Source organism: Pogoniulus pusillus, chromosome 14 (assembly GCF_015220805.1).
Source record: "Pogoniulus pusillus isolate bPogPus1 chromosome 14, bPogPus1.pri, whole genome shotgun sequence".
In the NCBI taxonomy this organism is placed as follows: domain Eukaryota; kingdom Metazoa; phylum Chordata; class Aves; order Piciformes; family Lybiidae; genus Pogoniulus; species Pogoniulus pusillus.
Genome location: NC_087277.1, coordinates 12,899,369 through 12,924,042, shown reverse-complemented (window position 1 = coordinate 12,924,042; position 24,674 = coordinate 12,899,369). Strand labels below are relative to the sequence as shown.

The 24,674-nt window shown below is 41.0% G+C and overlaps 1 protein-coding gene across 4 annotated transcripts in view; it reads left to right on the top strand.

Moving 5' to 3' along the window:
- Positions 1-24,674, top strand: part of KCNQ3 (potassium voltage-gated channel subfamily Q member 3) — a 178,555-nt gene that overhangs the window by 139,976 nt on the left and 13,905 nt on the right. The window contains exons 2-10 of one of the 4 annotated variants that reach the window (XM_064154303.1): positions 4,166-4,256; positions 5,876-6,002; positions 7,729-7,901; positions 10,429-10,584; positions 11,451-11,561; positions 12,752-12,847; positions 14,191-14,285; positions 15,873-15,899; positions 19,333-19,355. In XM_064154303.1, the coding sequence (XP_064010373.1) occupies positions 4,166-4,256; positions 5,876-6,002; positions 7,729-7,901; positions 10,429-10,584; positions 11,451-11,561; positions 12,752-12,847; positions 14,191-14,285; positions 15,873-15,899; positions 19,333-19,355 (899 nt within the window). Of the gene's footprint in view, positions 1-4,165; positions 4,257-5,875; positions 6,003-7,728; positions 7,902-10,428; positions 10,585-11,450; positions 11,562-12,751; positions 12,848-14,190; positions 14,286-15,872; positions 15,900-19,187; positions 19,245-19,332; positions 19,356-24,674 lie in introns of all 4 variants that reach the window. The other 3 variants (XM_064154300.1, XM_064154301.1, XM_064154302.1) reach the window with 3 other exon arrangements.

Here is a 24,674-nt window from a genome sequence, read left to right as displayed (position 1 = left end):
TGGTGGGAAAAACAACAGCAACAAAAAAACCCAAAGCTATACCTGCGTAGCATCTTCCATAGGATGCAGACATGAGAAGTCTCACAGGCTTTGTAAACACCAAGACTTGAAATAGAAGAGGCTGCAGGGAAATTGGTGGGTTGCATAGCATCAACGGAGACTAAAATATTATGAAGTGCTCTGAACACCGTTGTAATTTCACATGCTAGGGGAGGATTACTGAGATGTGATTTGATTGACTTGTTGTGGATGTTTATCCTTTGGAAACAGTGTGATGGGAGAATAGTTGTCCGTTCCAAAATGCATTGCAATTATGTGTCCCAACAGAGACTCTTTATGCCTGTACAGCCCAGAGTACTGAAGGAGGGAGCAGGACCCTTGCTCTGTGGGTTCTATGGGGTTTTTTAACTGTGGCTTCCACTAAGAAGTTAGACATACAAGACATTCTATAACTCACACCTGCAGAGTGGAGGATAAAATTGAAGCAGCAAAGAACCTAGTGCAGGATCATGCCTCTGCCCACTGGGCTGTAATCTGGGATGATGAAAGATTTGGATATAGCAAGAATTTCACCCAATTTATTTCTGCTTTGCTCTGGTAGAGGGACCAGTTTCCATCTCATTCTTCCAAAATAGGCCTTTGTACACCACCCAGATAATTAAACTAAAAATAAGTGTCTACTGAATGTTAGGAGGAAGTTCTTCCCAGAGAGAGTGATTTGCGATTGGAATGGGCTGCCCAGGGAGGTGATGGAGTCACTGTCCCTGGAGGTGTTCAAGAAAAGCCTGGATGAGGCACTTAGTGCCATGGTCTGGTTGATTGGACAGGGCTGGGTGCTAGGTTGGACTGGATGATCTTGGAGGTCTCTTCCAACCTGGGTTGATTCTATGATTCTATTGGTCTGCATTCATGAACTTCTTGCAGCTGGGGATTCAGACCACATTCCCTGCTCAGATTTGCCCTTAACATTATTCATGGTCATCCGTGAATCCCAGCCTCCTCCCACCACCCTGTTTTCTCTGGTCGTTGCCATGGATGGGCTCTCACTCGCAATGGTGGGGCTTGCATCACGGACTGCGCTGCACAGAGCGAGCAAGCAAGCAAGCAGCACCCGTTTTTCGTTAATGCCAGCATCCGGGTTTCTTACTGACCAAGGAGAATAATTTTCACTTCTGTGACCCTCCTTTTCTTATATATCAAATCCATGTGTGCTATCTTGAACAGCACCTGCATCGAGTTCGCTTCAGTGGGAAGCAAAAGGGGAGCGAGAGCCGCCGGATGCCCTTGCCTCTATGTGGCGCATTGGTGCCCTCTGGTGGTGAAACCGAGCACAGGTTTGGGCAATTTCGCTGCTAACCTCCTGTCTGCTTCCTCTTGTCTGCAGAGCATCTTTATCTAGCAGTGTTATTCTGTTGATTATACCACTAATTTACACCTCTAGTTTAAGTAGCTGTTGTTGTAGTTTCCTTGGATTCTTTTCAGAATGTTTTGCTTTTCATTAAATCATTTAAACGATCCTTGTGAGCTGATGGGTGACTGCATTTTTGCATGATATAAAGAAATGGCCTTAATGGAAAGCAACAAATAGCAGCAGCTTAGGGCTTTCAATGGCGAATTAGTGATGGTACTGCTGTAACTTGGCAGATCACAGGTGCTTTATAGCTAATCAAAGGAATTATGTCTTGGCTGAGTTTGCATCAGTTTGCTCCCAGAGATGAGAAGTAGCCAGATCATGGGTCTTGGGACATGCAGAGACACTGGGTTCATAATTACAAGGCTGGGACAGCAAGGTGATGCCATAAAATTTGGCTATATAAGGGAACCCTCTAAGACACTCGTTTTAAATGTTATCAGGCAAATATTCTTTATTGGAAAGTCACTCATATTTGGATACAAGGAAACTCATCTGAGGTTTTCCACATTGATGAGACAGAGTAGCAGCTTTTGAGTTCTTAAACTTATGCACATACATTAGGTTTCCTAGAATAGTCATGCATATTCATATTATTTCCTGAGGTTTTACCTCACGTTCTGTAGTTGAAGTTCTGTGCTGAATTTGTGCAGTGTGCTGGAATTTTACAACTTGTTTTCATCCTTCATGATATTTCAGGGTGGTCTGACTCAGGCCAGTTCATTTCCTAACAAGGAAGCAAGGTTGCTCCCTACTTATTGTTCCTGGTTAGAACTTCAGTGTCTTGTCCTTGCAAATTCTGTTTGCATAGTTGCTGTTCACCAGCAAGTCTTCATTTCCACTGAGATTCGTTTTACCATATCAAGGTATGGTGTGACAAGGCAATCTTGAGGGCATGGCAGAAACATCACAGAACTGCTAAGGAAACTGCTGTCTCAAGCAGCATAGGTGTGGTCATAATACATAGATGGGGGAAAAAAAAAAAAAAGAAGAAAGAAAGAAAGAACAAAAGAATCTGAATCCCAAAACTGTTTCCTCTCAACCCCATAACTGTTGCTCTAGAGTCTAGAGCATGGCTGGTGAGCAGGAGAAGGTGAAACTTTTCAAGGAAATCCAGAGCAAACACACATATTTCTGTTCTAACCTTGTTGTTTGGAGGAAAATCCCCCTTAAAAGGCAGCAGGTGCTGTCTGGAGCTCACCTCTGCTTTTACTCCAGCTGCAAAAATGTTGCTGGCTCTCTAAACAGGCTCCCTGAGCCCTAGGTTTCCTCATACGTGAAGGAAGCAAAACCACAAAACAGGTTAGGTGATGTGTGCCTCACTCAGTGCCTTTGCACAGCTGGCTGTCAACTCTGCCCATTTTTTGGAGCAAAGCTGGAGGTGGGTAGGTTCAGAGTGGACGTGAGGAGGAAGACTTTCAGCATGAGAGAGGTGAGAGGGCTGGAATGGGTTGCCCAGGGAGGTGGTTGAAGCCCCATGCCTGGAGGTGTTTAAGGCCAGGCTGGATGAGGCTGTGGCCAGGCTGATCTAGGGTAGGGTGTCCCTGCCCGTGTCAGGAGGGTTGGAACTAGAGGATCCTTGTGGTCCCTTCCAACCCTGACTGATTCTATGGTTCTATGATTTATCAAATGAAATGAAGTGGGGGTTTAGTCAGAGAAAAATGAAATCAGTTTAGATAGTAGATTAAAATTCAAAACAAGTAGCACAGACTAAACACAGTTTGATGCTTAACCAGCTTTCTTCCCTGGATGGTTTCAGTACCTAGTGTCTGTGGCTCCTTTGGTGTGCTCTAGTTATGAAAGCAAGAGGCCCAGAGTTTCTCATGGAGATGTCCTTTCAACTTATTAAGCTCTGAAATATGTCCATGGCCTTCTTTCCCAGTGTTCCTGTGAATCAGGCTTTGGGAGCACATTAAAATGCCCATGATCTGAGTACATGAAGTACTAGAATATGAGCTTTCCCCACACTGCTTCACAGTAATTGCTTACAAGACTCCCTTGATTCTTCCTACCTCTTTATGTTTAAAAGATTTTGAATAGCTTGTACCTGGGTATACATTTACAAACGAGATCAAAGTGACTTCAGACTGGACTGAATTGTATTTACCAGCAGTGAGAGTTTAACTTTCTGTCAAATCTCTGTATTTTGGAGCCTCACAGGCAACAGCACAGGGACAGGATTTATAATACTCTGTGTTTATTTGAGAGTAGAACTTTGCCCTCTTTACTATTTCTATTTCAAACCTTTTCTTCCTCCAACTGCATAGAAAGAAGTGCAAAAAAGGTGGAAAAACTAATAAATACAGTGAAGGTACATTATATTGGGCATTCACTTTTTCTCAGGTCTTGTAATATGCCAAGTAGATTTATTGCACTACAAGTGCAGTGCCATGTTGTGAAATGCACAGCATATCAGCTTGGAATAAATCTGAGCACTACAGTCCTCTGCCATACTTTAGAAGCCCTTCCCACAATGTGGTATCATCTGTTTCTTTCCTGAGGAATGCAAACAAGTTAATTCATGTCTGTCACAGGATCATTCCAATTTAAGATTTCACTGTGACTTCTTGAGTACCAGGCCCTTTTTGTCCATTTTGAGAACCCTTGATCTTCGTGACAGTCGTCCTCACTGCTCTCTGATGGGAAGTAGCCATTCCCTGAACATCTCCACCCATGTTTTTATAGGCAACATCTCCAGTGCATGCACAGGGAGCGATAACAATGATATGAATTTTTCTTTTGATATCATTCCAGGTTTCTGATTGTCCTGGGGTGTTTGATCTTGGCTGTCCTGACAACTTTCAAGGAGTATGAAACTGTTTCAGGAGACTGGCTCCTCTTGCTGGTAAGCAGATTGGCTGTTTCATCCTGGTAATGTCTTTGAACTGAAGTCAGTCCCATCAGCAGCGATGGGAACTTACTCCCAACTTTGCATGCAGTCAGAGTTCTTTGTTGATCCTGGAGCAATGACTGCACACTTAATTATTGGAGAGTTCTCTATTTATTGTTGGCACTGAGTAAGTAAAAGGGAAGTAAGGAGAGAAGAAAAAAACAGCCCAAGGACTTTAAATAATGGCTTTTCAGCATCTGCCTCTCAGTTCTCCCATCAAAGTACCAATACTTTTCCTATTGACCATGCCATTCAGGAGCACATTTGAAAACTCTTTTTTGGGGTGCTGTTAACCATTTTGATTCATTACACAATGTTCTACCTACCAGAGCATTTCTTTCAAGGGAGGTTATTGGAATTCAACTTGTGCTTGTGCCCGACAGCAAAACTAAAACTGTTACAAGCAATGCCTCTCAGACTCCCCATGAGACAAAATATTTTTGCAACAAATATATGCCTTTCTCTGTATTTCCAGTATTCTTGATTTATAAGTGAGTGGAGTTCATGATCCAGACTGTATTTCTGTAGGCCTCCCACTAGGCAGAAGAAGACACATCTGTTGTGAAACGGTGGTCACAACTTCTCACTTAGCCTGGCCTCATAGAAAAGCATCCTCAGGGAAACCGCAGAGACAGAATAGTTCCAGGATCTCAATTTCCATTTCCCCTTGTGCCCTCAGAGACACTTAGATCCAAACAAGAAATAAATGCCAGAAGGAATGAAAGGTGAATTCCTGTTCTATGTTCCTTCTCAAAAAGTGCCTGAATGAAAACACTCTCATCCCCTAGGGAATGTGAAACACTTTTGGTCCCTGTTGCCCTGCTTAGACCCATCTTTTCACATTTGAGAAAGCATGAGGTTATTTTTCCTTCTCCTGTGCTTGCTTTCATGTGGCTCTCAGTGGCCCTCAGAACTCCCTAGCAGCTGTCAGTGTGTGCATCAGACAAAATCCTCCTTTTCTCCTCAGAGAAAGGAAAAGTAACTATATGTCTCATGCTGCCTTTGTCCTACCTCCACCAAGCACCTCAGAGAAGCTTTCCTCCTTATTCCCTTCTCATGCTTAAAAGCCTTGAGTAACATGGAAAATTCCATTCTTCTTCGAACCATACATTTAACTGGATAATACATGCCTTAAATTTGTCATGTATGTGCTTTTGTAATTGCCTCAAATGTATGACCTTACAAATATACTGCCTCTCAAGATGTAGCTGCATGAATGAGCTGCTGGTGGGTAACCTCGATTGTGGGTATAAAGTGCACTGGGAACTTTGCAGTCATCACTTACATATGTCTCCTCATTACATGTGAAACAGGAGGTCTTTTTGTGAGGTATTTGCCCTTCTATCAAAGCAGGATAGGCACTTCATATTTGCTTGATAGCCAGGCAGACTGCTTAGCAGGCTGTAAAGTTGTACTCCACTTCACCTTGCCTCTTCCATTCAGCTTTTTTCCTTTCTCTTTCACTCACACACACATACCATGTCATGTGTGTCTCATCTATTTCTTTCAGCTGTCTCCAAGTGTCCAGAAAACTTGTTTCAAGGCTAACAACATATTTTGTGTCTTTGATACAGGAAACTTTTGCCATTTTCATCTTTGGAGCAGAGTTTGCCTTAAGAATCTGGGCTGCTGGGTGTTGCTGTCGATACAAAGGATGGAGGGGGAGACTCAAATTTGCCAGGAAGCCTTTGTGCATGCTGGGTAAGCACATGCTCTCTCCTACTGTTTTCCTTATTATGTCCTTTTACTTCTACGCCACATAAGGGGGGATGTCAAAGAACTACCAAAGAGTACTGAAACCAGGACTGCCCTTTATTCCTGCTCATGTCCTGCTTGGAACAGCTATTTGAAGTACCTGGCAATGACAACTCATTCAAGAAACTCTTGGGTGACTGGTCAATGAGATGAAAAAAATGAATCCTCCTCCTCTTCAAACACATTTTTCTTGTTCTGAGTCTCACTGCATTTTCCTGAAGCTCGTCCCAAAATATGCTGTGTCTGCCTTCAATTTCAATTCAGACCCCAACAAGGTGCCGTCTTCTTCAGCCCTCTTTCATATTCAGATATTGTCATTTACTTTCATAATGTTGATCCAGATTTCCAAACAAGTATCTCTGTGATTTCATCCATGTTCTCTTTCAGGCTTGGAAGGCACTGCCTATAACTATTATAAAGCTACTCATTATTCATGTTTGAATCCTTTCTAAGACTCCTTGTTATGTCTACAAACCAAGAAAGCAACTTTTAGGAGAACCTATCATGAATTTCCACATTTGTTCATATTTCTAGGACTCCCTCCTTTATTTTGATGCTCTTCAGACCAAGCACTAACTTTTTGTTCTTTATTTGTGCAGCAAAGAGCACTTCGAGGTGCTGTGGTGCTGCAGTTATATGAATACAGGTTGCTCTCTTCTCTCTCTCCTTTTGTTCGTCTTGTGGGTTTAAATGGTAGATCAAAGTGGAACAAATTTTCTTTGTTCTGTCTGTTCTATCTTCAATTTAGTACTACTCCTTTAGGTGCTACTTTTGTGTAAAATACTTCTTGTACTTCCAATAGCATTGTGGAAGTAGAGCATGGTGTGAGCAACTGGGATTTGTACTGTCTTGCATTCTTTGGTAGAAGCATCATCTCACTTCTGAGAATGAATCTTCTCTGATAGCTAGGTAAATAACAGAAAAGGTCCTACTGCATTTATTAATATCCTCTCTCAGTTGTCACTGGTGTGAGGCTTTCTTGAGAGTGACTGAACAGATCTGAAATCTATCCAGTGTCACTCTTTTCAGCTGGAAATAGAACATGTGGATGATTATACAACTGAATGCCCAGAGAGTGTCTGAAGCCTTTTGATATCATGGGTGGTTTCACACATATGGGAAAAAAGAGCAGGGTGGGGGGGGAGGGAAATTAGAAGAAAAAACACCAAAGAAGTCATAAACCAAGAGGAAGAGATGAGATTTGCATTTCAAATCTCTTCAGCTCACCAGCAAATTGGTCTTGGGAGTTCTTACCAAAAATTGTAGTACTGGCTTTGAGATTTTAATAGGAAAACTCAGCCAGAAGAACAAAATATTAGATGCACCATCAAAACATGAATTCCTTATCTAGTGACTTGTTCACTGCAGTGTTCCTGTGGGACAGATGAATTTAAGGCTGTTTTTCTGAGACACTCTGTCTGTGCATCCCTATTCTAGCTCAGACAGTGTCTCAGATCCACTACCTTTATCTGTAAACAGATTACAGGTCTTTCTGGTGGGTTCTGTGATGCTGACTGTGTGTCAGGTGCAGATATCTGCTTAATTGGCAAGAAAAGGCATTTTCAGGCAGCTAAAAATTTGGCTAGGGAAATTTGCAGCACAACCAGATGGGATTAAGAAGCAGGTGATGTGGCCACTTTTGTTGGCAGGCTTTGTTCTTTTTGCCTTGCAGATATCTTTGTGCTGATTGCTTCAGTGCCAGTGGTTGCTGTTGGGAACCAGGGCAATGTTCTGGCCACATCTCTCAGAAGCCTCCGCTTCCTTCAGATCCTACGGATGCTCCGAATGGACAGGCGAGGTGGCACATGGAAACTCTTGGGATCAGCCATTTGTGCACACAGCAAAGTAAGTGTGGAGCTTGCAGGGCTCAGCTGGGATTTGGAATAAAGTTGTTGAAGGAAATGCACAGTACAGCAATGTCTTGGGATAAAGGACATTAACCTGTCAGAACAAGTCCAGAGGAGTGGCACCAAGATGATCCAGGGACTGGAGCACCTCTCCTATGAGGACAGGCTGAGAGCGTTGTGGATGTTCAGGCTAGAGAAGAGAAGGCTCCAGGAGGACCTTATTGTAACCTTTCAGTACTTAAGGGGGCCTATAAGAAAGATGGGGACAGTCTTTTTAGCAGGGCATGTTGTGACAGAACAAGAGGAAATTGTTTAAAACTAAATGGTTTTAAACTAACTTTAGACTAGATAAATCTTTTTTACAATGAGGGTGGTGAGCCGCTGGAACAGGTCGTCCTAGAAACATCCCTAGAAACATTCAAAGTCAGGCTGGATGGGGCTCTGAGTGACCCAATCTACTTAAAGTTCTCCTTGCTCACTGCAGGGGGGTTGAACTAGAGCACCTTTAAAGGTCCATTCCAATCCAAAGCATTCTGTTCTATGAAACATTTCTGTCTCATATTTTCCCCGTCTCTACTCAATAGGGGAAGTGACATTCTCACACTCATTCCAACAGGAATGTAACCTTTATACTGATCAGAGTAAAGACATCCTTTTAATGGTGAGATATGTTGAAATCATTTGACAGAAACACCTCTGTTGTTGCAGCACGTTAGTAGTGACTTCTCAGACTCATCTGATCAATAGACTCTGAAGGGATAGAAAGAGGCTGATTGGCAGAAATATGATTTCAGGGGGAGCTACTGGTATAACTTCTCTAGGGTCAGACAATATAAAGATGCACAACGTGTGAACCCAGGCAGACAACATTTCTAAAGTCATCTTTGCTCAGTCTGACTTGATGCTGTAGTCAGACACATCCTGTCTCATGCCAGACAGTTATGGTTGTGTTCTTGCCTTTTCACCAAATATTACTATGAGTTAAAAACTATCTGCATAGAAGTCCTCTTAGATGAGATGTCTCATTTATAGAGGGTGGAGAAAAATAGCCTATACTCATGTGCTACCAACTTCTTTTTCTTATCCATGAATCCTGACATTTTAGAGGCTTTTGAAAATTAAAATGCCAGCTGGCACAGAATAATTAGACGTTGCTTCTTTGTAGCAGCTGATAGGGATACCCACTCTGCTTCCTTTCATGCCAGCTTCTATTTCTTCCCCCCATAAACTTGCTACAAGGCAGGTGGCACATAAACACTTACATTAGAAATGTTTCTCAGGAAGCTAAGGTCATGAAGAGGTCTCTCTGCCAAATACATTGTTTAGAAAGTGTTTGAGGCTTCATTGTGTGCAATTTCATTCAAATGATCCTTGTTTGATTCCCACCCCATTAGATCACAGCTGGCTGAGGGAGATAAGAAGGGGTTGTGAGAACTTTGCTTTACTGGAGATATTAAAGAAATGATTTTGATAGCAAGATTAGCCAACAAATTTATTTCTGTGGCTGTGGCCCAGAAATTAGCCAAGAAAATGGACTTATCTCAAGACTCAGTTATGAAATTCTCAACTACAACATTTTTGGTTTTGTCTCTTTTCCCCCAAAAGCAGTTCTCAGAAAACACAGTACTCTAAACCAAGGAAGTTCAGGTTTATTTTCATAAAGATGATTTTTAAGGTCTGTTCCTATTGCATCTGTTCATAGTCAAATCATTATCCGTGGTGGAACCTGCTTTGATGTGTGTTGTGGATCGAGTGGTGCACTTCACTTGTAAGAGAGAAGCAGCAATATGTTTATTGGTATAAAACATCAATCTTGCAAAGTTTGATAGTAAATGTGCCACTAGCTTAACAACATTTGATGACAAGCTGCACTTAATTATTGACTGATAGAGGACAAGGTCAGGTGAAACTGTCAGATATGGAGTAACACTGTGTTTAGAAGGTCACATTGCTCAAATTAGTCCTTGACTATCATCTTGCTGTCTCCTTTGAATACGCATGACCAGATGCATCTATTATGCCCACCACTGGTTGTTATCACTTGAACAGGTTTACAGGAATTCAAGGTCAGGTTGTGTGGTGGGGAGGAGGACATCCTCATGATTCATCTACAAAGAAGGGACTGCATCCTGCAGCCTTGACTCTGAAGGAAGGGAGAGAGGAGCTGTTGATTTGCTTGCCAAGACTGACCTAGCCTAGGGGGAGCTAGAGTGGGAAAAGTCAAGGTCAAAGAGAGCTTTGCATCATGGATGCAGCTAAGACCTTAACTCAGTTTTATGCAGAACTACAACTGCAATTGCTCCAAGCTGTTTCCAAGGAAGATGCCACGTAAGGGCTAATTCTTGTAAATCTCTGCATTATTTCCCAGGAAGTGCTGAGGTGGGCTAGTCAGGGACTGTGACCAAGCCAGTAGTGACAGCTTTGCTGTTATCCTCAGTTCTTCTCTCTTCTCCTATGTTTAGTCTGCCACTGTGGGTACTGAAACAGTTTCCAGCCCCTTCACTGTCCATCTGCTTCTTTTGCAGGAACTCATCACTGCTTGGTACATTGGGTTCCTGACACTCATCCTGTCCTCATTTCTTGTTTATCTGGTTGAAAAAGATGTTCCTGAAAAGGATGCTAATGGAGTGGAGATGAAGGAAGAGTTTGAAACCTATGCAGATGCCCTTTGGTGGGGACTGGTAAGTGACTCCAAAACTACCTTTGTCCCCTTTTAAAAAACTTAATATTCAAAAAGAGATGTTAAGAATTACAGCACAAATGCTGCTAGATTTGGGTGAGGAGTGTGTTACTGGTACAACTTTGATAAAGCATGTATAACTCTACAATCCACAAACAAAAGCTGATTTTCAGTCAAAGACTGCTTAAACTTTCAGAAATCAGCCTGTACTCTCAGCTTCTCAGAAACTTCTCTTTTAGTGGAGTGTCTCTGTGTGTGACTGGACTAGCAGAGCTTAGGTCTCTGCCGTGGGAGACCTAGCTCTCATGACAGCAGTATTCTGCCTGTGGAAGCCACAGCTCTCAGAAAATGGCAAAACCTGAACTGGTCAAACTGAGAGATGTTGTTACTGCTCCTGAGGAACAAGTGACCTTGCAGAGAAGATTCTAGGTAGACTGGCTAACTGAACAGTGATTAATGGGATGAAATTTTACAAGTCCAAAATGTCTTTGGAAAGAATAACTCAACAGTTGTTTTGTGTCTTGCATGCATTCCTCAAGAATCACTCAGGGAATGCCATTGGTGATACAAGACTGAACAAGAGGAACTTTTGATACATCAGGTCTTGTCTCTTGTAGCATGAAGAGTTTCCTTTCAGCAGATGCATCCTAGAGAGGCAGATGCTTTAAGACTCTCTCCTCCCTGGTGCAATGCCTCTGGACTATGATGCCATCAAAAAAAAATGATTGGCCCATCCTAGAGATCCAGTTTGAGGAAGCTGTGCATGAACACTCATAGAGCTGAGTTATGCAGGTTTCATAGTGATATATAAAGCAGAATCACTTGCTATATTCTTCTTATGGGAAGTTGTGGTCATTCTGTCCACAGATCACCCTTGCTACGATTGGATATGGTGACAAGACCCCTAAAACATGGGAAGGACGTCTGATTGCAGCTACGTTCTCTCTCATTGGAGTGTCTTTTTTTGCCCTTCCTGCAGTGAGTACTTTTCCCCAACTCTGTTAGATATAGCCCAGGGCTGTGCACTTGGAAAATGAAAGTAAAGTGATCAAAAACTACCACTGGAACCAAAATACCTTTTTAAGAAGTAATTCAGATACTTAGGCCAGTCTGTAGGAGTAAATTCAATTCTCTTCCTCCTAACTTTGTATAGAACCTGATGGGAATAATATGTCACCCCATCATGTGTGGCTGTTGCCTAAGACAGTGCCGAGACAGGTCGTTTTGTCCTGCACAGGCCAAATTTAGTCTGGCAAGTGAACAGGATGGGAAATCACAGGACAGTTCATGAGCCTGTACCCTGGCCTGGGTTAGTTTACTTTTATTGGCACAGCCACACAAGGTGTACTTTGAAAGGATTTGAGGCCTGCTGTTTTAATAATTAAAGTTGCATCCACCATGCCCAGCAAGACAGAGACATACATCTGAGTGATACTCACGCTGCAGCGATTCTCCTTTGCAACCAGTACAGCTCTGCAGAGCATTTCACCTTACCTGCATCCCTCTCTTCCTAGAGGAGATCTCCAACACCACCACAGAAAGTGCTCTTTCTACTTAGACAGCAGGTGACAGTACAGGTATTTTTGATCTAGCCAGGTGAATCCTCCTCTGGCTACTTAAAAATAAAATCTCTAAATGGCTTTTGAAAGTGTATTTCTTCTCTTTTGGTACGTGGGCCAAGTATTTACCTTGTCTGTCAAGACCTGTTGCTAAATAGCAACAGAAACACTCCCAAGCTCAGATTTTAGGTTATTTTTTTCTTTAGATCAAGACTTGGAAAGTGTCCCACAGAGGATGGGAACTTCAGCTCAATTCCAAAGTATGGTTAATGTAATTCTTTTAACGGACAAGTGCAGTTTCACTCTATCCCGAGGGGAAAGTAATGCACCACATGGACACCTCCAGCTTGGAAAAGCAGTAAACATTCAAGAAACCTTCCAATGACCTTAGAATGATTTGGTGTGTCCTGTGTCCCTTTAGAGGATCATGACAACCTCATGTCTCTCATGACTGGAACAGCAGGAAAGGCACACTGTATACTCCACAAATGTTCTATGTAGCTATCTTCATCTCCTCCAAGAATTGTTTCCTCTCTTTTTTCTCTGGTTTATTTGTTTGTTTTTCTGAGTAAGACACTTCTAAGATCTTGCATCACTCTCTGCTTTCAGGGTATTTTGGGCTCAGGACTGGCACTGAAGGTCCAGGAGCAACATCGTCAAAAGCATTTTGAGAAAAGAAGAAAGCCAGCAGCTGAACTCATTCAGGTTTGCAGCCACTCATCCTCTCCTTGAGAAAATACTGTGTATGAGGACTGCCACATCATGCTAACAAGGACCACTGCTTCCTCCCTCCCCAGACTCTCATTTCCAAGAGATGAGAAGCTATGTTTGTAAAGGAGTTAGTTTTTTTCACATGGAGATAGATGGTTTAGAGGTCCTTGTAGTTTTTGAGTCTTTCAAGCCCTACTACATCTTTCAGAAGAAAAGTGTCTTTAGAAGAAATAGCCTCATCTCCTACCTTCTAGAAATCAACTTAGTTCTGCATTAAGTGTCACAAAACCACAGAAAGTGAGCTGTTGAAAACGTTGTTCCCAGAATCCAGGATTTATCAGTCCTCTTGAGAGTGCAGAGAAAGTTATGTTGTTATGGATGTGACAACAGCCACAGAAGTACTATGATGGGCAGCGACTGTTTGGGTCCTTGGCAAATGACATAAACAGTACGTGTGATTCTGAAATTTGCAACACACCCTGCATCTTCTCTTATGTCTCTGGACTGTCAGAGGATTCAGTGGGAAGAGACACCTTAGCTCACCTGGACTTCAGTTATGGCCTTTCTTACAAAGCCAGAAAACTAATCTTCAAATTACTAGTCTGACAAATTTGACAGTAGATTACTACACCCCTTAGCAGAGGCAGAGCACGCCCTGATGGCGGTGAAATAAATTACAGCAATCTGAAAGAGGGGTAGAGAAAGTGTCAGTGATACCAGGTGGAAGCACTGGTACTCAGAATTAAACCAGCCCTCGGGAGAATCTGGATGAGTGGCATATTACGCTCTTCTCATTAAAACCACTCCTTAGCAACCAGAAAGGGCTGCAGGGATGAGCTGTGAATTGAATTCACCTTTTAAATTAAAGCATTTCCTTTTAGCAGGTAGCTAAATTAGCTACAGTATTTTTAGATTTGTGCTTAGAGAATTTGGTTTGGATCTAGGTACTGAAATAGAAAATTGCTCAGTGAGATTTCCTCTGCTGGTACATTAGATAGTAAACTACCTTAAGCACCCTGAGAAACATTGGGCAGGGTCAGCAGCGCTTGAAGCTCTTTTAGACACATCAGAGGGAAGAATCAAATCAGTCAAATGTAATGTCTTGTCAATCTTAGTGATTCTCTCCATGTCCTGTCTCCTTTAACAGCCCTCTCAGATCATAACTGGTATGTCTACAGTTTTGCTGTATAGTGACACTCATTTGGTATGGCTGATTAGTAATTAATTTCCAAATAGTCACTCTGGTGCATCACTATCTTCATTGAAACAATCTGGCTGCTGTCAGCCTGGGAATAGCTTTACCTAGTGCTAATTATTCCCTTTCTCTTGCAAATCAGGCTGCCTGGAGATACTATGCTACAAACCCCAACAGGATTGATCTAGTTGCTACCTGGAGGTTTTACGAATCCATAGTATCGTTCCCATTTTTCAGGTATGTGCAATGTCCACCTCTCCATCATCATGTTATGTGAAGTATAAGTCAGGACAGGAAACAGAGACTTCCATTAGGATTTTGTAGATAACAGATAATCTCCAGATAACTTCCTGATTGACTTCCTCATTGTTATCTTCCCTTTGTAAGACTCTGGTACTTATTGCCCTAGAAACCTCAAATTCTTCCTTTGTCATTTTCACCCTGATAAAACTCTAGCCCTGTGTTTCAGAGGCACCCATGCTTCTCACACCCTTTATGATGTAGTTGTGTATTTTAAGATATGGAGACTAGGCTGAAAAATCTCAGTTTTCCTTCTCTGACTCAATAGGCCTGAGAATTGTGGTGCTCAGAGGTGACCATAGCACGTGAACATAATTCATGATTGTTATATGCTTGTCTTTTGGTAATGTCAGTTTCTCAAGGAGATAAATCAATGGAGGACAGCCCAAGCATGTTTTAATCTCTCTCACACTGAAACCATTTTCTGAGGATTCACAAGAAAACTGTTCTGGAGAGTCAGTGTAGTGGTTTTACTTTAATCACCATTTCTGAGTTCAGTGGAAAACATTCCATAATAGAGACATTCAGACCTGATGGATGTCCAAATGTTTATGGATACCCAGTGCATTCTGTAATTCTATGGGTCCGTCTAATCCTGACTTGCCAAACAAACATCTTCCTCACTTTGAGGTCATAGTACTTTGAAATTTTGGCCCTATGAAAGCCAAGACTTGTAGCCATGGAGTAGCAGCTGCTAATAATGGGCATTAGGTGTCCAGCATTATGTTTTAAACTTTTATTCTGAACTTGCTGTTATGTCTCATTGTGAAAAAAAAAAGGTGCTTGTAAACTACTGCCAAGGTCACACAGCAGTCTCCATGTGTGAGTTCTGCTCACTGCGTTAATATCACAGTGCCAGCTATTGCTCAGGATTGACTTGAGGAAGCATTTCAGGCTCTTGCCTTTACAAAGGCAAATCACAAATACTAACTCTTTCTTTGTTTTATTCTCAATATATTTTTCTAGGATTGATTTCACATACATCAAAAAGGAAATCTCTAAATAGAAACACCGCAAGTGTTTAATTAAGACTCAGTAAATTCCTTTTCTTTATCTCTTTGCTCTCTCTATTTCTATGTTATCCATTATACAGGCATTTCTAGAGGGTTTGTTAACCTCAGATTTTGTCCCGAGAACAATTCTCAGGCTCATCTGGAGTCTAGACTCATGACTGTGACTTCAAGCTAGTTTGTTTTATGTGGGTTCTTCTGTGATTCAAATGTGACCTGAAATCTGATAGGTGTTGTGCAAATAAGGTCCTGGGAGAGAGAGCAAGAAAGTGTTCACTTCTCACCAAAAACTGGATTGCCAGTCTAAATAAGATTGGTTTCAGGAACATGTTGTTCTTTGCTTTGTGACTGATCGAAAATGTAACTTTTATTCTGCTGTCAGTTATGGTTACAGAACAAAAGAGGTATAAAGTGTTAGCAAGAGATTAGTAATTTATCTTCCAAGAAACTGCTGAATTGATTGTGTAATTCTTCTTTTCTTGCTTTCTTGTAATCTTCCTCTCTTCTATAAAAGGAAAGAGCAATTGGATGGTAATGCCAGGTACGTAGTTGCTGTTATTATGGCTTTGTTTTAATACAGTTAGTGGAGAACGCATCTTAAATGATTCTGTGTGGATCCATGAGCTCTTAACCAAAACATTCTACTAACACAACGGGTAGTCATTAAAATGATTAACCAATCCATTTCCTAATTGCTTGCTTTTTTTCTTCAAAGAGAACAGCTATAATGCTGATTGTACAAACGTAATGTTGCTTGCTGATTGTCTGTAAACAGCTTTACTGTTTGTTATCACTAATCATGGTCTAGAGTTCTGATCTGTGCCAGAGAGCCAGAGTTTAGCACCCAAGTTCTTCTTAAGTGAATTTAAAGTTCTGCTTCAGGTTATTGCTCAGCAGTCCTGCACAGAGCAGTGTTGTGGTGTTAAGGGATGGAGTCTGTGTCAATTCATCCTATGCAAGGATTTCTTGATGATAAGCACTAAGATGAATGGATAAGATGGGTCAGCAAGATAGGCAGTCTTTCTGGCAGTACTGAAAATGCTACATTAGGTTTGAGGTCTTGGTGCCACCCGTGCTGAAACAGATGGGAAAGCTTCCAGTCATTCCAGGGAATTTACCAACAAAGAGCTGCTGAAGATTACAAAGGAGTAATTAGTGCCAGTCATCCTACAAGGTCTCAAATGGAAACATGGTATTTATAACCCACTTAATCTGGGTTGCAGATTCAAAAGCGTATAAAATGATTCAACTTCTTAGGTGGAAAAAGTCAAATACTTAATGCTAAGGTGCTATCAATGGATCACCCACAATGACAGTCAGGTCAGAAAAGTGAAATGCTTAATGCTGAGCTGCTATCAATGGATCACCCACAATGAAAGTCAGGTCAGAAAAGTGAAATACTTAATGCTAAGGTGTTATCAATGGATCATCCACAATGAAAGTCAATCATAATTAAAGGGCAAATATTTCCACATACTCTTGCTGAAGCTATTCCATTTCCACATCTATTTACAGTGCAAATTTTAGCCATCTCCAGTGTTGGAAAAAGTTGAATTTTGGCCTTTAATATGTAAGAGAGAGATGAGGAGATGAAATCCTTTTGAGTATGTTAACTATACCCTTAGTCAAAATGTCCTGACTTAGATGCAGCATCAGAGGAATGATACTACAGTGTGCTGTTTATCACAGCCCCTAGGGAATAACCTGCACCTGCAGTGACAGAACAGTTTGTGGGGTAGCTTCTGAGTTACTGTATCTTTCAAGCCAGTAGAGTCATTTTATGTGGAAGCCCTGGATTAGACACTGGAGTATGGCTCGCAGCTCAAAATCTTTAATACTGTAATCCCAAAGCCCCTCATTCTGGCTGGATATATTGTGCTTTTATGTTTTTACATATGTAATAGCCATCAGCAAACCTTCATTGGAGTCTTCCTGTTAGCAGAAATGTGTTTATGGGTATAAGCATTCAATAAGAGGGACTGGAAACCCTCCAGATAAACAGAAAAATTATGGTACTTGTGGGAGCACCAATGACTTCAGCAGACATGGGACTGAGCCATAAAATCTGCTTGTTTTGACAGTCCCATCTCCCATCTCTCATAAAACTCTTATTTATAGACCAGATTAAAAAAAAAACCCAAAAAACAAAAACAGAACAAACAATAAAACCCATATTCTTCTTCCCCCTACACTGATTTGGTATAGAAAGCATTACTCTTACTCCAATGCTGTTTGCATTTAAGGCTGTATTGAAATAAATGAGCAATAAGGGAGCACAGTCCTAATGGGGAGAACAGCCTGTAAGGGCACTCAGCCTTCAGGTTCTTGCATCAGTTAAGTACTTAACAGGGAAGCTGCAGTAATAAACTACATTGTCTGGTTGTGATAAAGGAGAGTTAAGAGTTGTCCCAAAGCTTTCCCAGAAGAGTCAGAAAATTTAACTAGTTGATAAACTAAAACTGAGGCCTGGCTGTGAGAAGATCTGAGGATGTGTAGCACTTTAAGTTTGCAGGGTTTCTATTCAGTGGTGCAAGACTCTAAGAACTCCACATCAGCAGAGCTGAACTCTGTGATAGGTACTTCTAGGATCTCTCCTCGGAAGCAGGAGCTGGTATCATGACAGAATCACAGCTAGATGTTACTCTTGTTCTTGGAGCACTTGGAAAAAACAGTGAGGAGACAAAAGAGTGGAAGAGTCTATTTCAGAAGTTAGATCCCAAGGCAAGTATTCAGGGAAGGACTTGTGCTAGTAGAAAGCTAACTAAGGTTTGGAAGCAGGCCAAGGCTTTATTGAAGTTCCCTTCTGTGAAGATGTGAGATGTGATGTAGAGCTAGACAATGGGATTGGTTCTGTAAGCAGTGGAGGGAAAATGTGCTACTTTGTTAAGGATAGTATTTTCCTTACATGCTCTGTATTGACCCCCAAACCAGGAAGAACTGGAGTGGTGCTCAGTGACATGGAATTTACTGACTTCATGCCAGAGATGCCATTGACTTTTCCTTCCTAAACCTACTGGCCCATGAAAAGATAGCAATTGCTATTCTGTAGGTATTGTGAAGCCTTTTAATCTGTTCAGATCCCAAGAATGAAGATGTATGAGAGATAGTAATGCTCACTTCTGCTGGAGTGCAGCAGATCATTCAGCAAACGATTGATGCCTGACCTACATTTAAATCGTACTTTCCTTGTTCATTTTGAACCAGCCATTTGTGTCTGTGAGGAACGAGTTGTGGGTCTGATTTTTTCAGTGCTATTGTTAGCAGCTTTTTCACTGATTTCAACAACAGGTATCAAAACTTTGATACTTGTATGCAAGTATCAAATCCTTTAGCAAAGGATTTTAAACTTTCTCCTAGAGTCTTGCTCCACATCAGCATTGTCCATCTGTAGAACTAGTCATCAATTAGAACATGCTTATGCCTAGACCTATTATGTGGTTGTCAAAAAGAAATTTATCTCTGTTTCCCTCTCTCTACAAGATAGATAATATTTATCTGCCTTTGGAAACTCGTTTTGATTTTTCTTTTAAGTGACAGAATTGATATTAATCCTTCCTAGTATGTGTGAAAGAATGCATACAATATGGTGCATTTTTATATTGCCAGAAGTAACAGCACAATGAAAACAACATTATGCTTTTCAGGGTGGAAAACTTCACTGTCCACATTTCTTTTTAATAAAACTGCCCAAAAGAAGAAGGAGAAAAAAAGCCACTCAGATCTGCACACTACATTAACTACAAATGAAAGGCTTTCCCATTCTTTTCCACAGAGCTTTTCATGGGTAATCATTAACGTCTCATCTTAATAACTTTTCTTCACTTTACAGTAATGTCATGTTTAGTAGGGAGTCATTCTTTGGATCGAGCCTCACAAGAAAACTTAGGTATATGCATTCAAGTAACAATTGATCCTTACTCTTTTCATATTTCTTGCATGTCATTTTCTGCCTGCACTTTCCATTTTGACTACAGTAGTTCATCCAACCACCAAAAAAGTAAGGGTCAATAAGACTGTAAAGTTATTTACGCATAAAAACGAAGTTGCATGACCTTGCAGATGGTTCAAAGCTCTGCTGTTCAGAAAACATGGGATTTGATCCTGGTTCTGCCAATGACTGCTTAGAAACGAGTGTGTTTCTCTGTTTACATAAAATGGGAATGATACTAACCTACTCTGCCAACAAGTTAGAAATCTGCTGTAAGAAAAACAAACTGTCAGAGCTAAATCCTGTTCCTTATGCAGCTCCTACCCCATCAAACAAATTCATGCAGTTTACTTCACATCTGGCTTCAGTGGAACAACATCTCTGCATGTATATTTGTAGGTCCTGGTTCAGCAAATGGAAAACAAGTTGATTTTTTTGATTATATGAATAAATTCAGTGACATCCTTAAATACCTTGCTGAACTGTAACCTAATATGCAGGTCAAGAGATTTATTTTCTTGCAAAGGGACATAGAAATAATTTGTGGCATTTCAGGAATCTGAAAGACACATCATCAGAAACAACAATATTTACTAAATTGCCAAGCCTTTTATTCTACACCACACAAACATCTTGCAATCATTCAACTTTAGTTCATTGTTCTCATTCCCACTTCATTCTATAAACATGAAATCATCAACACACGACTCAGCTCTTCTAGCTTAAGCTCTTTGGCTTTTGGAGGGCTGACAGTGAGGTGCTCTATTTTTATTGTTGGATGACTGGCCCATGCAAACTGGTAAAAAGACATTGATTTTGCAGTCTGGATTGACTTCTAGTGCCTGAAAAATGGAGATACATTCACTGCAGAGTACAGAGTGGGTCAGCATCCATATGGTTTCTATCTACATTGCTGGTTGCAACCATTAGTGAAAAATATCATATCTGTTCTTTTTTGTCAACTGAGCATGGATTATTCCACCCAGGGTTTTGTGTGACATTTTTTATTTTTACCCATTTCCAATCACTTGAGAATGTGTGGATGAGAAAAGGGGCTAAGCAAAGGTCTTTCATGTGCATAAGGGGTCTTTCTTATTCAGAAACGCATCAAAGTTGAGCCCAGGTTAGGCCTCGTGTTCATGTCTCAGGGCAAAGAATCTGGACAGTAGGTGAGTTTGCATGTAAATACCAATGAGAACATACGCCACCAGAGAGTGTGGAAATTCATTGGCTAAAAGGGAGTATTTCCTCATCAGACATTAGAAACCTGAGAGTTTAGGTCAGAAGATTTGGAGTGCAAGGTGGTTTTTCTTTTGTTTTGTTTTTAAAGGTGACATTAGTTGTCAAGAAGTTGCAGTCTATTATTTTGAGGTTGAAAATTTTTATTAGATTCTTCCTATAGAAAAAAAGAATCTATTGCTTCATAAAAAAACCCAAAAACCTGAATGACCACAGTTCAGAAGTACTTTGGAAGTGCAAAATGCCTTTTGTTTCCAGTTACTTGAGACCAATGAAATTTAGTGATTATCTAAAGTGAAAGAAATAAGGAAACATTTCCCAATTATTAGTCCTTAGGTCAAAGTGGTAAATACATGGAAGAGGGATAGTTTTTATTCACTGTTGGCATTAATTCATTCTTCTTCTTCTCATACATGTACCATTTGTTTATGAAACTCCAATACTAAGCAAAGCACAGAGAGGAGAGTATCTGGCTTGCATGATGGGATGTAACTGCATTATTTCCTTGCATGACTGTTTACGGGAAAGCATTTCTAGTTCAGTGGTTCCCACTCTCTTCTGAGTAAAGGTAAAACATCTGCTGTGGAGGCCAGACATTTTTTGTATATCCAGCCACTAAATTCATCTCTCAGGTGGTCTAAAATAATTTCCTCTGCTCTTGGGGAGCAATAAACTGAGAGCTGAATTTTTCTTTAGGCAGGAAGTTTTCAGGCTAAAGTGTCTGCACTGCTTCTGCCTTCCTTGTTTATGGTGATTTATATCTACCAAAGAGTTAAGAAGTTTTCATCTCGGGATTCCATTTTGAAGAAAAAGACCTTGAGAAAATTCTTATTCTGCTACAAAGGAGAGGATACAATAGAATGCAAGACAAACAATGGCAACATATACAAGCTAGTCAGAGAAACTACTCTGCACTTCTTTCAGTGTGTTTGGGATGCACTTGAATCACCCCAGTTTCTGGAACTTCACTGGAAATAGAGAATAATGTTTTGTTGAATGAAAGGAAGCCAAATGAAATGGGGCCACTGTCCCAGGGTGAGGATTCATAGCCAATAGCGTTAGGAGGAGCCTGAAAGACAGGCAGCAGTACATGAGTCTGTGGGTGGGAACCACTGTGCTAGGCACTCTCATGAAGGGCGATGTGATCTGCGCATGCTTTATGCTGTGAGACTGAGCGCATGCTGTTTTAATGAAGGGAATGGTGTCATGAGAACAAGTGTTTCATAAGTCCTTTTTAAAAGCACAATGAAAACAAAAACCCCAGCAGACCCAGATTTCATCCTCTGGAAATAAGAATAGAGTCCATTTTTCTTCTGCTGCCAGCTAGTCAATATCTGGAAGGAAGCTTGGGTTTTGTTTTGATATTTTCTTTGTGTACAACATATTGCTGCTTTTCGTGTGAAGCCATTGAATTATTTCTAATGATTCTACTGCTCTGGCTGCCTGGATATAAACACAATTGCCTATATTTGTTGCATAAGCATATTGTTATGAATCTGAATGTTACTTTAAGGGTTAATCATCAGGATTTCAGCTGAGGAATGCTTCAGCTCAGGTAACTTTAACTTAGACTAGAGACCTGCTTTTTAAATGATTTCTCATCAAGATCTTTCCACACTCTATTCAAGGGACAAGTTTGCCCAGCTGTAAAGTCATCCCAAAGCAAAATGGAGAAGAATGGCACTCTGTAGAATGCTAATTTTACTAATTAGAAGGCAACTAATTCCCAACAATTATAGAAAAGTGTCCAAAGATTAATCTTAACAGAGGACATTTAACTTTTTAAACAGCTTAATACAGCTCCTAACCCTAGGATGCAAAAGCAACAATCTTGGGTAAAAAGAAGTGTCTGGTCAAATGTTTGTTCCTAAACTGACACTGTTTAATTGGCAAAGCTGAAAAACTCCCTGGAAGGGGAGTTTGGGGTTGCTTTTGGTTCATATTATCCACCTCTACATCACTGCAAATAAATAGCTTTTAGTGCTGAATGCAGGGAAATATGTCAATCTGTTTTCACCTTTAAGGAGGCCACCAGATTGTGAACTCTCCTATTCTTGCGTAGTTCCATGGCAGAGATTTCTGCCTTGTCTTTTTTTCTTCACACTGAAAGCTTCACAAGCTCACTCTCTCCAATGTCTTCATGCTCATGAATTTATGAGCTGACCCTTTGATATTACTTAGATTTTTGGTGTATTTCTTTGATTTAAAACTCTATTCAGTTGTGTGCCATGAATCCACCTTCAAATTAATTCCTCCTTCAAACTTTGTTTTTATTACTAATGAGACACTCCCGTACAGCACTACTGCCTCAAACCTGGCCTCTGAAACAGGGAAGTGAAAGTGGCACAGAAAACAACTCAAAGGAATCTCCCTTAGTTGAGCACAAATCACTTGTTGGGACTCTGCACTCACCATCAGTTCAGCTGTTAGAGCACCTTAGTGGATCAGTCAGATCAAGATTCCAATCCAAATGCAAGCACTATGGAAACTATTTTATCAATAAGTCCTTAAGACTGAAGATGAGACTGCCCTTACACATTCTCTGGGGACTTATTTGCCACATGTGTCAAAAAGTGGCATCTAATACTTTTCCTCAAAGACATAATCCCTGATTTTTGCTCCGTACATTTGTCTGCACTTTACTTTGCTTCCATGCCAGGAATTCCTCAGGAAATTCTGTTAGGGCAAAGTGTGAATAATATTAAAGCTGTTCATTTAGAATCTCCTATGAGCTGCTATTCTGGTGGGATACTGCAACAAACAGAGCTCTAAGATAGAAATAGATCCTTTTAATGAGGTGCATCAATGACACCAGAGATCATAGAACATAGAAATAGTCCAACTGACCAAGATAACCCCTTTAAATAGAGGATGTGTAGTTCTGTGAAACTCTTCACTTGCAAGGTTTGCACACAAGTCTTCATCTTTCTCCAAAGTGTACTTGCATAGGGGACCCTTCCTACATTTGCCTCTCCTGCCAGCAAGTTTAGTGGCTTCAGCTAAGCATACTGGACAGACATCTTCTGGTCACTACCACTGTTCACTCTTCAGTTCTGGTCCCATCAGTGGTTCTCAGAGGCCTGCTAGCTGTGCTGGCTTCTTCCTCACCCTCACTTCACCTACTCAACCCAACATCCCGCACAGAACTGCCTCTTGACCATGTGTACAGAATCGACTTCCCCCTAGAGCTGCCCCACACTGCAACATTTAGGAACGGGTTTTAAAAGGCAGGCTTTCTTCCCATGGCTAGTCCCCCAATTTTTAAACAAACATGCAATTAACAAATATTTAAGCAGCAAAATGAAGAAGCAAATCAAATATTTATACCATCTACCATGTACAAAGTATTCAGAGCATATATATAAGCTGGTAGACTTACTAGCAAATTGCTTTTGTATTGCTTTTTCCGGTGGTATTATTAATTGCCTTTGGGACCGTTCCTGTCTCCAGGCTGTCAGAAGTGTTATTGATGCTGGTAAGCTGGCAGGTAGATGCAATTCCAACTATATGTTGTTACTTGAAGGACAGGTGTCTTTGGTCAGTATATCTGCTAAGAAGACTGTGCGAGGCATCAGCAGAGGAACAAAGGATGTCACTTTACTACAATTCATACAGGTCACCTCGATTTCTAGTCTAATGGAAGATGACTAAAAGAGAATGGCACAGAGAACTGGGTAGTCTGCCTTAGCATGTTGCTAGTACTTGCTTGGCAATGCCCTTCCAGTGTTTTGTTGATCATTTTATTTAGTTCATAGCATATTTGACTTTTTTTTTGCTCTGGCTACACAGACTTCTCCTGTGAAGACAGGCTGAGAGAGTGAGGGTTGTTCAGTCTGGAGAAGAGAAGGCCATCTTGTAGCCCTTCAGTACTTAAAGGGGGCCAACAGAAAATACAGGGAGGAACACTTTTATCAAGGATTGTAGTGATATGACAAGGAGTAAGAGTTTTAAACTGAAGGAAAGCAGATTTAGCTTAGATAACAGGAAGAAATTCCTTGCTATTAGGATGGCAAGACACTGGAAAAAGATGTCCAGAGAAGTTATGTGCTGTACCTCCCCTTGAATGTGCTCAACCTGGGCTGGATGGGCCTTGCACGACCTGGTCTAGTGGGTGGTGTTATTGACCCTGGCAGGGAGGTTGGAACTAGA